The sequence below is a fragment of the Pinus tabuliformis genome, chromosome 7, assembly GCF_031772625.1.
Source record: "Pinus tabuliformis cultivar Carrire ecotype Pingquan chromosome 7, CPIR1, whole genome shotgun sequence".
Lineage (NCBI taxonomy): Eukaryota > Viridiplantae > Streptophyta > Pinopsida > Pinales > Pinaceae > Pinus > Pinus tabuliformis.
In genome coordinates this window covers 1,552,763,214-1,552,778,950 of record NC_142293.1, presented here as the reverse complement: position 1 = coordinate 1,552,778,950, position 15,737 = coordinate 1,552,763,214, and the positions used below count along the sequence as shown (strand labels likewise).

At 34.9% G+C, this 15,737-nt stretch overlaps 1 protein-coding gene across 1 annotated transcript; it reads left to right on the top strand.

Moving 5' to 3' along the window:
• The first annotated feature begins 4,050 nt into the window (after positions 1-4,050).
• On the top strand, positions 4,051-5,517 carry LOC149253853 (taxadien-5-alpha-ol O-acetyltransferase-like). Its single transcript, XM_089456947.1, has 2 exons — positions 4,051-4,512; positions 4,615-5,517. Exons 1-2 carry the CDS (start codon positions 4,051-4,053, stop codon positions 5,515-5,517), a joined length of 1,365 nt encoding a protein of 454 aa, XP_089313073.1.
• Positions 5,518-15,737: the final 10,220 nt, after the last annotated feature.

The following is a 15,737-nucleotide window of genomic DNA, read 5'->3' as shown; positions in this document are numbered from 1 at the left end:
ACACCTTCTCTAGCCAATTAATAAATCTCAAACAAAAGGGTTTAATGGCAAAGCACATTAAGGGCTTCCAAAAATTGAATATAAGGGTAAATGATATTCTAGAGAAGCAGAGGATTGATGTCTTCATAGGGAATTTAAAGGATAACATTCAACATGACGTTCATCTTTGGGAACCTGATTCATTGGAGAAGACATTCAGGATGGCAAGAAAAATTGAAAGCAAAATTATGGCAACAAGAAATCCTACCACTCACAATTATAAAGATGGAAGTGTTGTTGCTCCTAGCCTTCCACAACCTACATGGTTGACACCACAACAATTGGAAGAAAAAGAAGAAAATGACCTTTGTTACAGTTATTATAGAAAATACACTAAAGGTCATAAGTGTGCTCAGAAGAAATTATTTTACAATGATTGTGAAGAGGAGGAAGAATAGGATCAAGAAATGTCAAAAGAAGAGGATATACACCAGGAACCAACCCCAGAGAAAGAAGAAATGAATCCAACCATATATTGTAATGTATTGGTAGGAATTACCACTCCTCAAACTCTCAAGATAGAAGGGCATATCAAGAAGAAAAAGGATAACCTCACTTTCACGCAGAATCGAATGAAACAATAAGCAGATCTACATCATAGTGAAAGAAGTTTTGACATCTGTGACTTAGTATTTTTACAACTACAACCATACAAACAAATGTCCCTTAGGAAAGCTAAGAAGGATAATAAATTATCACCAAAGTACTATGGTCCTTATAAAGTGCTGCAAAAGATTGGTACTATGGCCTACAAATTGGAGCTTTCTTCATCTTCCCATGTGGCCCCAGTTTTCCATGTTTCATTCTTAAAGAAGGTTATAGGTGACAAGGCGCGAGTTCAAACAATATTGTCAGAACTTGACGAGGAAGGAAAAATCATATTTGAACCTGAAGCAGCCACGGAGACAAGAACTCAACAACTACGAAATCGATCAATTTCAGAGTATCTCATCAAGTGGAGGAACTTACCCGCTGAAGATTCCACATGGGAGGACGAGAATTTTATACAGAAAAATCCAGAACTACTTAAGCGTTGAGGACAACACTTTTTGAAGGAGAGGGGAATGTTAGGTCCCTATACTACTAGTGTAGCCCCTTATTGTTATTAGTGCAACCCCTTATTTCTATTAGTGCAACCCCCTTATGGTATTGTTGTGCCCATGTTGTTATTATTATGTCCCATAGAAGCCCACTATTGCTATTGTTGTGCCCCTACAGTCTTATTTTTATGTAGGCTCTAATTATCTTGGGACCACTTAGACTCCTATTCATGGAAAGGAGGTAATGTCATTTGTATCATCCAAGAATTGTTCATTTATGTAATGTAAAGGAGGTTGCCCCATCGAAGAGGTTGATTTTGAAGTTGTTGATCTATCTTTTCTATCTTTTTGTGAGCTGGTTTCATAACATATTTGGGACTAAAAAAAGACATATATGATTGAGTGCAAGGAAAATACACTATGGGGCACATAACTTAATCAACGAAAAATATACTAGTGAAACGTTAGAAGTAATAGCCAGACAACATTCACAAATACATTCACATTAGAGTTATCATATTTGGAACTTCATATATGATTGAGTGCAAGGACACTACATTGTGGGGCACATAACTTCATCAAGGAAAAAAAATGTTGTCAAATGAAAGCAGAGCTATATGAAAATCTTCCAAAATAGTTAGTAGCAAGGTACAATCCTTATGAAAATCAAATTAAGAACCTAAATAATCACCATTTCCAATAGATAAACACTTCAAAGAGTGTATATTTACACTTATGTTGCATTATAGAAATATTTGTCATCAAAGGTTTTTTAGAGACCTCGATAGAGCAACTGAGAAGAAGATAGAATTTTGTGAAGTTCCAACAACCCTATGTTCAAATCTCCATGCATCAATTTTTCTAATTGAAATTGTGTTTTTTATGGTGAAACCATGTTTTTAAGGGATGATCCATAATGCAGAAAAGACCAGGAATAGGAATCACAAACCTAAAGAGAACACCTATTGACACGTTATACACTAAAATCTTTGTGCAAGCAAAAAACATGCTCAAATAACTATTTTGAAGAAACCAAACATCATAGGATTTTATAACATGAACATGTATATGAATAAAGCCATGTCTAGAAGTAACCACACAATTTCCCTGAAACTACCACTTCAAATAATGCATGGGAGGAAAAATATATAAACAAGTAAACCAAACTATGGAGTAGACCAATGAAAAGAGTCAATTGTTAAATACATTGAGCAAAAAGAAACCATCATGCATGCAAACAACATATTTTGTGAGACCTCACTCAAACCATTACTCCAAAGAAGCCATGTGTAAGAGGAATTCCCAACAACAAATCAATGTACCAGTAAAGCCACCTCCATTAATAATTGCACCACCACCCTGAAATCAATACTACAAAGATCGTACAAGAAAAAAATAGCGTTAACTACATAGATAAATTGCTATGTATACAAACAAAAATGGAAAATTAAACGACAAAGGTGGTGAACAATAACACTCTTAATTAAATTCACCCTACATGTAGTAATGACTTCTGTTCCTCTAGCTATTATACCACCACTCAACAATCAAAACGAATCAACCTCTCCCTAATTTACTAAGCCCTAACCCCCAATGTGCCATATCACCACCTAATCAAATTTACATAATCAACAACACCCTAAGGGTTCCAATTAAAGGGAGAAGAAATAAATATATAAAAGGAAAATGAAAAATATTATAAATTCATGTTTAGGCCGAACCTTAGAGAGACAATAATTATATAGATGCAAATTAATACTAGTTCCTATATATAATTTTTAAAAACATTTTTAAAAATTAAATTAAATTTTAAGAGATAATTTAACTTTTATATAGTTTAATTGTTCTATATCTTTGTTTTTCTTTCCAAAATTATTAAATATTTTTTTTGTTATTTAAAGTAATCTTTTTACTATTTAAATTGCATTTTTTAAAGTCTAAATAACATTAAAACCATAAAAAAAAACCCATAAAATATTGAAATTTTATGTATTACATAGTTGAAACTTATATTTTTAACAATTTCTTACCAAATTTTAAATAAGATTAATTAAAAAATATATATGCTCATCTTAATAAAAATAACCCTTAAAATATAACCCACTTAAAAAAATGAAATAAAAATAGATCTAAACCAATTGCATGAAATAAAAATAAATCTAGAAAATTGATTAAAGACAATGGCATGAAAATTATCCAAGAATACCCATCACATTAATAAATATCAAGAAAAAAAATTACTAAAAAGAAATAAAAAAAAATACATGAAAAACTAACTTTCAATATAGACATGTTAACGCACATGTCTAACCTACCTTTATTTAAGAAATAAAATTGTATATCGTTAAAAAAAAATGAGAGCTCATATCTGACCCAACAAGTTTTCATTTTCATAGGTATTGTCAATGAATCTACATTGTTAGACAAAGGGGAACTCATATCTTACCTAACCAGATATATTTTAGACATAATCGACGATGCACTTGAATGTATTTTCAGGCATGTGACACACAATCTGAAGATATATTTTAGTTACAATCAACGATGCAATTTAATGTATTTTCGGGCATGTGATACACAATTCGAATGTATATTTTAGGTATAATCGACGATGCACTTTAATGTATTTTCAGGCATGTGATACGCAATTGAAAGATTCCAAGCATTTGGACTTTTATTTGAGAGCATCATTATGCAGCCTCCTGCCGAATCTTCCGGCCCCGCACGACTATTTAATCAACGAGGCACTTTAATGTATTTTCAGGCATGTGTTTAATGTATTTTTCAGGCATGTGATACGCAATTCAATGATTCCAACGATTTGGACTTTTGTTTGAGAGAATCTTCCTGCCCGGCACGACTTGTCTGCTACCAATGGCAAACTTGTCATCCCCATCTATTTAACTGGATGAGGGCCTTTTGAGAAGCGAAGTAGGTCAAGCTGAAGTGGCAGCTGCAGCTGGATATATCAATGGAGAACCGTGATATTTATTGCTCCCAAGTTCACCTGCCTGTAAAGATAGTAGAGTCTGTTCTGGTACAACCTTCCCGACATTCTCCCAATACCGTCCTCTACCTTTCCAATCTGGACGACCACTTCCTTGTAAGGAGGAGATTTGATGTATTTCTTGTATACAGTAATGGTTCCCAGAATATTTACTCCGCCACAAATCCAGCTAGTGTTATTCAGGATGCATTGTCACAACTTTTGTCTTACTATTACCCACTCGCAGGGCGTGTAAGGAGAACACAAGACGGTTGTAAACTTCAGGTAGAGTGCACGGGAGAGGGTGCTCTCTTCGTTGAAGCGGCCACGGAGAGCAAACTTCCAATTCCTGGAGAATTCGAGGAGCTGAAATCGTCATTCGAGCAACTGCTCTTTCAGTTTCCGCTCACTGCAGAAGTCCAGGAAGTTCCCCCTCTCATTTTGCAGGTAAATTGATTTTCATATACTGTTGGATTTCCTTTTGCAATTACTGGAAAGATCTTAATGAAATGGTTGATCACAACACGTGCTTTTCTCTTGAAAAAATAGGTCACGCGATTCAATTGCGGGGGCTTTGTTGTGGGTGTGAGTTTCAACCATAGTCTGTGTGATGGACGAGGGGCAGGCCAGTTTCTCATGGGACTTGCAGAGATTGCTAGAGGAGAGACGAAGCATTCGATCGAAGCAGTGTGGCAGCGAGAAGATCTCAAACCGCAGCAGCCCTGTGTGGTCCGCTTTCAGCATCAGGAGCTCTTTGAAAGTGGATACTTCGTTAACCCTAACACTCCGCTGTCCACCGTGAAATCCGAGGACCTGGTCTTCGCCCCATTTTATCTCAACTCGGATGCTTTGGAAAGGATAAAACGGCCCATCGTCGAGGAGCTGAAGGAGCACTGTACAACGTTTGATGTTTTGGCAGCGTGCGCGTGGCGAGCGCGAACAAGGGTTCTTGGAATTCCTTTTGATCACGTTGTTAGGTTTATCTTCCCAGTCGACGTGAGGAGGTCGTTCGACCCGCCTCTTGCAGAGGGATACTACGGCAATGGTCAGTACGTGGCATGTACACACAGCAGTACAGCGGAAGAGGTTGTTAATGGATCCCTTTCGCATGCTGTAAAGTTGATAAAGAAGGCAAAGTTAGCTGTAAATGAGGAGTACGTGAGATCAGGCATCGCGTTCCTTGAAATGAAACGCTTACGCCAAGAGATCACTTTAGCCCCGCCGTGTGTCGACGATACATTACTCACTGACTGGAGGTGGCTGGGATTTAACCAAGTGGACTTTGGATGGGGCGAACCCCTCATTGCTTGCCCGGGTGATTGGCTCAAAATTTTGTATTGCCCAATTTCATTTCTGCCTCCCAAGAAAACCAAGAGCGGAGTAACGATGGTCTTCTGCGTGCCACGCCCAGCATTGAAAACCCTTGAATCGGAATTACATGGTCTAATGTGAATCAGTGGTTACAGATCTCTAGTGGTAAATGCACCAGTTCACGTGCTATGGGTATGATATCACTGCACCAGCGTTTTGTTTCAATCAGGCAGAATAGTTTGATTATTAATCAATCATAGAAAGCAGGGCTTATCAGTTGTTTGTTGTTCAGAAGTAAAACGATGTCAAATAAGGAAATCCTCGTTTTAAGTCTACAATTGGGATTTTGATATTACTTGGTACAAACAAATAGTTTATGTTTAATTTTGCTTTTATAAATTTTCTTTCTAGATTTTCACATTATTTTTTGATTCTCCATCTCGAATAAAGAATGAGTTTTTATTTTTTTATGTGCATTTTATATATTATCTTAATTAATATATATTTTTATTTATATTAATATTAAAAAAATAATAAATCTAATTGTGTCACGAGGAGTTTTATATTTTAATTTAGTAGGGGAAAAATGGATTGGAGTTTTGGATGTAAAATTAAGTTATATATGCATACATACACTTTGCTAAGTGACAGATATTTTATATTTTTTGTTCGCTCATTTACGGGGCAAGAAATATTGTAATAGTATACTTATTCTATCAACATTATAAGGTATATATTTTAATAGTGTATTAAAACAAAAAGAAATTAATAATAAAAATAAAAAATCTTTGTTTATTGAATCCAATTTATTATATGATAATTTTATTGATATTAATTAAATTAAAAATGAGTTATTTAAAAAAAAATATGTATATTATATTTAAAAATTATTTAATATTATTATGAACATAATTTATGTTATCTATATTACATTAAAATTTTAAAATAATAATAATAATATATGTCAATAAAAATACAATAAAAAGGTTGATTTTAATCAATTTTGAAATGAGAATACTAAAATACAAATAAAGTCATTTTATTATATAAATTAAAATAGTGATAATTATTTCATATTTTTTTATTTAAATTAATTAATAAATATAATGTCTTTATATATAAATATAATTTATGTTATGATAATAATTGGAGTTATCAATTGTGGTTGGGTATAACTGTTTCACTAAAAAAATATGTTTGCATCATTAACAAAGTCTAACTCCAAGAGTATTGAGGAGAATTGACTCGGTAACCTCTTAATAGTGAGGTGAGGTGTTTTGAACAAGTGAGCTAACCTTTAGAATTGTAAACTCTAAGTACTTAGTAAATCTAAAATTAAATAAAATTTATATTAATATTTATAATTTTAAATAATTAGTTCAATTAATATTTTTTTAATAAATTAAAATATTAGGTAAATTAAAAAATATATATATATATATATATATATATATATATATATATATATATATTGATTTTTTTTAAATTAAATAGATAAATATTAAATATAATTAGTATAGATTCACAACAACATCTTTGTAATATCACTAGACTAAACTACTATGAAAACTATAGTTAAAAGAGTGCTGTTGAATAATTAAATATTATTAATTCTTAATTCTTATATTGAGAATAACTTAAATTCTTCTATCTAAATAAATTGTATTTCCAAGTCAGTATATTTTTGAGTTCTAAAACTAATAAGTCATAGTTTTAGAAAACCTATGCATACGTGATATTTTGTCCATAATGAGAAAGGAAATCTATCTTGAAAAAGCTTGAGAGATTTATGGATGATTTATTGGGTGATTTTAGAACTTAGAAAAATATGATTTATGGAGTGATTTTAGAATTTAGGAAAAATATGATTTATGGAATTCTTTTAAGATTTATAAAATCTATTGCATTTTCTTAATTCTACTTATTGTAAACCTATGAGAACTAATGATAGAATACATGTAGAATGCAGCCAAGAGAGAGGAAGGAGGGATTCCAAGAATCTATTGCATTTTATTAATTCTACTTATCGTAAACCTGTGAGAACTAATGGTAGAATACATGTAGAATGTAGCCAAGAGAGAGGAAGGAGGGATTCCAAGCACCCATTAAAAGATAACTAAATATGCTAGTTGAAAATTATTGTGTTTGCATATGTTGCACGAAGAAATAAGAATCAAATTTATTTGTTTGAAATTTTTCATATGATAGAGTCTAGATTATTTTCTTGAGAAAACCTCCATGTAATCTCATGCATAGAGGAATAAATTTTTTGTTCATTGAATTCTTAAAATATTTTATGTGCATAGAATTCTTAAAATATTTTCGTGGCTAAATAATTGTGTGAATTGCCTGCGTTACTGGAAAATAGGGTCCAAATATGTCTTTGTATCTCCCAAACTGTGATATATTTGTAAAAATTGAAAGATTTTTTGTAAATCAGCTCATTCTCGCCAAAAGCCTCCTTCTGATTTGAAAAAGTAGTTTTCAGCGTGTCCAAAAATGTGTCCAAAATTGATGACAAAAATAGGAATTATTTAATATTTAAATCTAGAAACATGGGCTGCAAAGATTCATTCGAATGTTCCAAACCATGACACCTTTGTACTTCCTAAGATAAATCTTTTTTCAATTAACCCGTTCCGAGAAAAACCACTTTTCTGTTTCAAAAATTCGTTTCCAGATGTGTGGAAATTGTGACCAAAGTTATTGACTAAAAGAGGAAAAATAGAGTAAAATAAAGTGATGCCATTTGATTTGTTGGCGCAATAAGAATAGTTGTTATGTGCATATAGCCATAAACATTGTGTTAATGTTCTTGAAAAAAAATAAATTAATTCAATGCACAAATAAATAAGTATTAAGTTTGATATTTATTGAAAAGAGATAAGTTATTAGCATACACAAAAATAGAACAATTATGTTGATAATTCTTGAAAACGAATTAAATTATTTCATTTAAAATATTACCAATGATGTTCTCATGATACATATGCATTAAATTTTTAAAGAGAAACATTGGACTCTTAAAGAGAATATGTGCTTATATGCATAGGAATAATATCTAGTACATTTGATCTACTGAAAATGAATATGTGAGCAACCATTTTGAGAAAGAGTTCACACAAAACCTTTGCATAAAAGATGATTGATTGTGTTATTTGAGAAGAATTTGTTATTTATGCTATTTCTTGAAGAAATATGACAAATTTGTCTGATGTGTGAAATGATAAGAAAATATTTTGTATTGTGTGCCTAATAGCAAGTGAGTTAGCTAACTTTTGAAAAAGGAATAATTAGTGTGTTAAATTCCTTGGAAAATAAATATATATATTTGTATGCAAGGAAGTATTTGTTTGGTTAGAACTCTTAAAAAAGAAGAGAAGAGAAAAACATGTCCTTGTATATACTATTGAATTAGATTATTGGAGAGGAAAATTAGTAATTGTATGCTTTATTGTGTTAAGGTTCATTTAGAAGACCCTTTAGAGAAACATATACACTTGCATGCATGGAAAAGTAAAGTTTCAATATTGTATTTCTAGCAAAAAGGAAGGTGCAATCGCATAATATTGATTACATTATTCTTCTTTTGGGGAAAATAATATGCATTTGCAAACCTAAAGGCATTAACTATGGTATTAGTTTTATTTTGGGAGAATATTATGTATAGTTATTCAGCTAGATCTTTTGGTAAGTGTGTTAGTAAGAAAATTTTTGGAAGGTGTACCAAAAACAACTCACTTAAGTCACTCATGACACATGACTCTAATAACAATTTGTGGTTTATTATGCTTTAGATCTACAATAACAAAGCTAGAGCAACCTGCAACAAAACAACATATACGATCCAAAACAACAAACAACTATATATATATATATATATATATATATATATATATATATATATATATATATATATATATATATATATATATATATATATATATATATATATCCAATCTAATAACCGAACGAGAAAGACTTTTAAAATAATAAATCTTTATTGATAACACCTAGTGAACGAGATCTAATAAAGGGTCTGCAAATCCCCTTCCGTGGGATCGGTCCTTTGATGTCATTGATGCTTCAGTAATCAGTTGTCTCTCTCAATGTGTGAAAAAACCAAAACAATGTGTAGAACTCAAGAGGGAGCTCAAAGACGACAATGGTGACGATCATATTAATCATGGTGGATAATGAATGGAAAACTCTCCTATTTATAACAAAGTATTGATTTAATCATGAAAATGGAGAATATTAAAATAATATTGACCAAATCAAAATCTAACCATTAGGAATACTTGATTATATTTTTCAGAGAGGGAAAAGATATTCAAAATGGTCAAATATATTTATTTAGAAATAATTAACAAATAAAACAATTTATTAATTATTTCACGAGGATTAAGAATGGTGTGAAATTGAAATAATTTTTAAATAGTAATTTAACAATTATTCCAATAATAGAATTAAGGAATAATAAATAAATAGACATTTATTTAATTATTCCTAGGGGATTTAGTCAAATGTGATAAGGAATAATGATCAAACAATGATTTACTAATTATTCTTAGAGAAAATTAAATAAATAATGATTTATTTAATTATTCTCATGGGGTTTTTTAATTTTAATCAGAAAATAATTTAATAAAAATAGTTTACTAGATTATTTCTCATGGTGAAAATGATTTTACTATGGTAAAATTAATCCTACATGGTGCATTTTGATTCACCTATTTAGACATGGTTAGGTGGTCGTTTTTTGGTGATAACAGATTTCCCCCAATGTATGAGTGTTAGGAGAAAACTGTATGACCAAAATTCGTTGTAGGTTACTCTTCCATGAGACACCAAAGGGGAGAGAGAGAGAGAGAGAGAGAGAGAGAGAGAGAGAGAGAGAGAGTTGAAGCAATGAAAGGAAGGACAAAAATGGAGGGGGTGAGACCTACTAAACTTATAGAAGTCTCCTTTTATGTTTGAGTACATTATCTCAAATGAGGCGAGGGAGACATACCCATACCCGCCGAGATAACCGAGTATAAAGAATAATGGTGAGCCTAGCAATGTGGGACTGAGCTGCAAAATACATGATACATTATATGTTGGGATCAATGGGCCAAAAAATAATACAAGGAACCCCATATACATAACACGCCTGGAAAGACATTGGTATGGACTAAATATAATAACCTCTGAGTACATGAGATATCACTACTACACCTAGGGCACTTTTAAGACATTCTTTTAAGACAAAAGAAATCTTCTGTCTTAAAAAAGCACATGTTATTTTTTTTATTTTACATTAAAATTTAATATGAAATGAATTGTCTTAAATATAAACTTTCAGACAAAAAGGGTTTGAGACAAAAATATTTTAAGACGAAATTTTATATTTAAGACAAAAATAGTTTAAGACAAAAATAGTTTAAGACAAAAATAGTTTAAGACAAAAATATTTTAAGACAAAAGCAGTTTGAGACAAAATTATTTTAAGACAAAACTTTATATTTAAGACAAAAATAATTTAAGACGAAAATATTTTGAGACAAAACTTTATATTTAAGACAAAGGTAGTTTGAGACAAACATTTAAAGAAAATAATTTATATTCAAGACAAAAAATAATTTAAGACAAAATAATTTTAAGACAAAAACAGTTTAAGACAAAATTAATTTAAGACAAAACTTTATATTTAAGACAAAAACAGTTTGAGACAAAAATATTTTAAGAGAAAACTTTATATTTAAGATAATGGCCACTTTAGATGAAACCTATTTAATACAATTAACAATTAAGACACAAACATATCAATAAGACAATATTATCTAACAATTGCAAAATTGACTCTGAAAATGCACCCTAAGTTTGCCAAGTTGTAGGCAACTACTGTCTTGCACCTATATCGAGGTTGTTATTTTTTTTTGCTAAGTAAGATTAATCTATTATTTACAAAAAGAGAATACTGTTACATCATTTGGGTCCTGATAATCATCGTGCCCGAGAGATAGGCCGAGTGAGCAAGTCTAGTCCAAAACTGTGAGTTGAGATAAGATATCCCGTGCAGGGGAATCAAGAAGAGAGATTTGGGACTTGACTAAAATATCGACACATGAACATACCACTGATACATGCGTTTATCACTGGAACATGAAACATAACAGTAAATCCGACACAAGAACAAACACATATGAGCAGACAAACAGAACCAAAACTGAATCTTGTCCAGATGACCAAAAACCTGAAGAGGATTTGTGACATGGGATTAAACATCTGGGGGCTCTTCAGCAATCCTGCAGCCACCTTCGTCAATTTCCGTCCCTTCCATTTGAGCTGGATCAGTTGATATAGTATTGATAGTGCTAGCAGGCTGTGAAGTCCCATAGTGCATAGCAGGAGGAGGTTCAGGGGAGTGAGGTAGAGTGATACCAGGCTCGCCTTCATCTTGGGTATCTTCCAGAAAAAGCACAGAGACATGAGCAGTAATTCGGGGTCGACTGAGAGCACAGTTGAAAGTGAAAGTGGCAGAGCCGAAGGATGGTGAGCCTGTAGAACCTGGAGAACTTGGATTGATAAATTGACCTGGTCTCATGAGGTTTTAAGATCTCAGAGGGTCTGGAACCTGCTCCTTGGAACCCGGCCCAACAGAATGTCGAGAGGGGTTGCCATGGCCGGAGCCCCTACGGCTTAACAAACGCTGGCGTGGTCTCGTCATAGCTATCCAGAGATTGCAAACAGCAAGATGAAAATAATCAACCGCAGGCGGATATCCACAAGTGACTTTGAGAGAATTACCTGCAATCGAAGGAAGATTAGGCTCAACAGTGGGGATTTCGCTACCATCAGCGAGCTGTCCTCTACCGTGGCAGCCTCCTTCAGCTACGAAAGAGTTCTTCTCCCCAACTATAAACCGGAAACAGCAAACAGAGCCAGACCAACCCAAGACCTTTGCATAACCAAAACCCAGAATGTATCTAAATATCATGAAGCATAGTAGCGTTTCGCTGTTGCCCGAATTCTTAAATAAACAGGCGCTGCTCCCTCGATCTTCACCCACCATTACTGTGGCTATCAGGGTGATTGGAGGAGGGTAATCCTCAGTGCGTGCAGAGCCAAACTTCTGATTAATGGCTAGACCCTTCATTCTGTCTGCTTTAATGCTTGCCTCGCTTAATGTCCCTTCTTCCCATCTGGTGTTCCGTCCGGCGTGCATGCTGGACATGTGCCCTTCACACCTCGCTGTCCTCCATCTCATCGCATTAATGGCTATGTAGAGCACCCACATCTGGGGGTGTAGCTTCTTCTTGCACCATCTGGTTGCATTCCTGTAGTTTGTCATTATTCGGAATTATGTTCGTTGGTCCTGTGAGTAATGCTAGGTTGCTTTCTACGCCGACATTGGCTAGGAGATCGGCAACTCTGTTGCCATCCCTTTTGACATGACTGAATATTATTGCTCTGTTGTTGAGAAGCTCAAGTTCTATTGCTTCTAATCTGGCTTCCAATCTCCAGCTCGTGGCAATCTTACTAGCATGTGAGCCATTAAGGAGTTGTTGAACTATATTGATGAGAATCAAAGAGTCTCCTTCTACCTCCAGGTCAAGGTAATTGTGTGTTCTTGCCAGTTGGAGGCCTTTCCATAGGCCCTCCATTTCCGCAAAATTGTTGGTGTCCCAACCAATATTTCCAAAGTAGATCAGTTGAGGCTTCCCTGCATGATTTCTAAATATTCCTCCATATCCTGCTTTTCCAGGGTTGCCCTTGGAGGCTCCATCAAAGTTGAGCTTGATTGAGTGTTCTAGAGGAGCAGTCCAAGATGCTTTCTTTATCTTGTTGGTTCTTGAGGGAGCATTGTTTAGGGAGGCATTAGGGAGCTGTATATTCCAGTTTTCCATAATAGATCTCTCCCTATCGTCTGAGGGGAGGTCCTCCTTGGTCCAGGTGTGTGTTAGCAGAGTTTCTTTGAGGTTTGTGCAGAGTCTGTTCCATATATGATCTAAAGAAGAACTCTGGTCTTTGAAAATGCGTTTGTTCCTTTCTTTCCAAATTTCCCACACAAACTGTCCAGAGATTATTTTCCATAAATAATTAAGGATTTCACTCTTGTATGGTTTCTTTTGCCATTGACGCAGGGTATCGATGATATTCTCTGCCACTTTGCATCTTCTCTAACATCTGAAACTAACATTTTCCCACAACTGATTTGCCATAGCGAAAGTGTAGAGTAAGTGCTGCAATGTTTCCTCCTGGGCTTTGCAGTTGACACACATTGAGGGTCCATTATAATTTCTTCTCCTTAGCTTGTCCCAAGTTAGGATTTTCTGATGCCCCACCAGCCATAGAAAGATTGATATTTTAGGCCATATACCTGTATCCCAAATTTTTCCCCAGATGAGATCGAGGGGAGACTAATTGGAGTTGATTAGTTTGTAGACTTCTGAAGTTGTAAAGGTTCCTTTTGGCCTGTATCCCCATCTAAGGATGTCTTTGCCCTCTAAATGTTGAATGCGTCAGTTTTTAAGTTTACATTCCAGCCTTTCCTTGAAGGAGTGATCCAAAGTACTTGGTAACCTGTCACTTGGTATCCATTGCCTGTATCCTTGCTCCTTCTCCTGGGTGCAGTATTGTCTGATGGTTTGCCTCTGTTGCTCCTCCCCTATGCATGATGGAAGAGGGTCGAGGATGTTGCTAAGCTTCGGCATTTGGTTCCAGGCATCCATCCAGAATCGTGCTGTTTCTCCATTTCTTACTTCCCAGAAGCTGTGTTGTTGTATTAACCTGTAATGTTGCTTGGTCGCGTTCCATATGAGCGATCCTTTAACATTGGGAATAAGCCTGATTAGCTCCTTTTGTGGTCTATTATTTGCATACTTGGCTGTCCAGATGGTGGTCCATGGTTTGTCTGTGTTGGAGAGCCATTGCCACCAAAGCTTGGCACACATTATCGCATTGCTTTGATTGGGGTCTCATAGTCCAATGCATCCCTTTTCATTGGGCATGCATACAGTTGTCTAGTTTACCAGGGCCCATTTTCTGTTAGTAGCAGTACTACCCCATAGGAAGTTCCTTTGAAGATCCTTTATTCTTTTTATTATCCATTTGGGCGCTTCCAGTATTGAAAATAGGTATAGCGGCATAGCCCGGAGTATAGCTTTTATAAGCACCACCCTGCTAGCAATGTTCAAAGATCGATGCACCCAGAGATTAAGACAAGAGTCCAGCTTCTCAATTAAGGTGCGCCATGATGAGTGTTTGATGGCTGAGTCAATGAGGGGAGCTCCTAGATATTTAGAGGGAAGGGTGTCTATGGGGAAGTCCAGAATACAGGCTATGGCTCGCTGCACCACAGGAGAGGTATGGAAGAAATAGATTTGCGATTTGGCATTGTTAATAGTAGTGCCTGAGGCTTCAGAGAAGTCATTGAGAAGGGTTTTGAAGAGGGAGGCTTCCTGAACTGAGGGGTAACCAAAGAGGATGTTGTCATCAACAAACTAGTAATGGGTTATGGCTGGGGTGCCATGAATGGAAATCCCTTTGAGCTGATGGGAGTCGTGCGTAGATTTGATATACCTGCCTAATCCTTCAGCCATTAAAACGAACAAAAAGGGGGAAAGAGGATCGCCCTGCCGGATTCCTCTGGAAGGACTGAAAGGTTTAGAGGGTATGCCGGTCACAAGAATGGAGAAGAATGTGGATGATATAAGATTCATGATCCACCGCACCCACGTGGGCAAGAAGCCATAAGCATTTAACATTTGTTTCATGTAGGTCCAACTTATTTTATCAAATTCTTTTGAGAGGTCAAGCTTTAGAATCATACCTGCCTGTTTGTGATGCTTGAGGGAATGAATGACTTCATGCATGAGGATGATTCCATCGAGGATCTGCCTCCCTTCCACATAGCCAGACTGTTCTGGTGATATCAGCAAAGGCAAAAGAGGCTTTAGTCTGTTTGCTATTACTTTTGATATAACTTTGTAGATGACGTTGCATAGTGCTATAGGGCGGAATTTGTTCGGTGTATTAGAGTTATCCTCCTTTGGGATGAGCGCAATGAAGGTTGCGTTGAGGGAGGGTAAGAGCCAATGAAGAGCCCTAGACTCCTCTACAACTTGCCAGACCTCCTCTTTTAATAATTTCCAGAACTGGTGATAGAAGGTGGTCGAAAAGCCATCTAGTCCTGGCGCTTTGCCTGCTTTGAGCTCGTGCATTGATGCATCCACTTCTTGTGGGAGAATGGGACGTAGGAGAATCTCGTTATGCTCATCTGTAATGATTTTTGGGATTTTTCTTGTAATTTTATCGATGGCTAGATTTCGGTTTGTCTCAGGCTCTCTGTGCACCTGTTTGAAGTGTTGTACAAA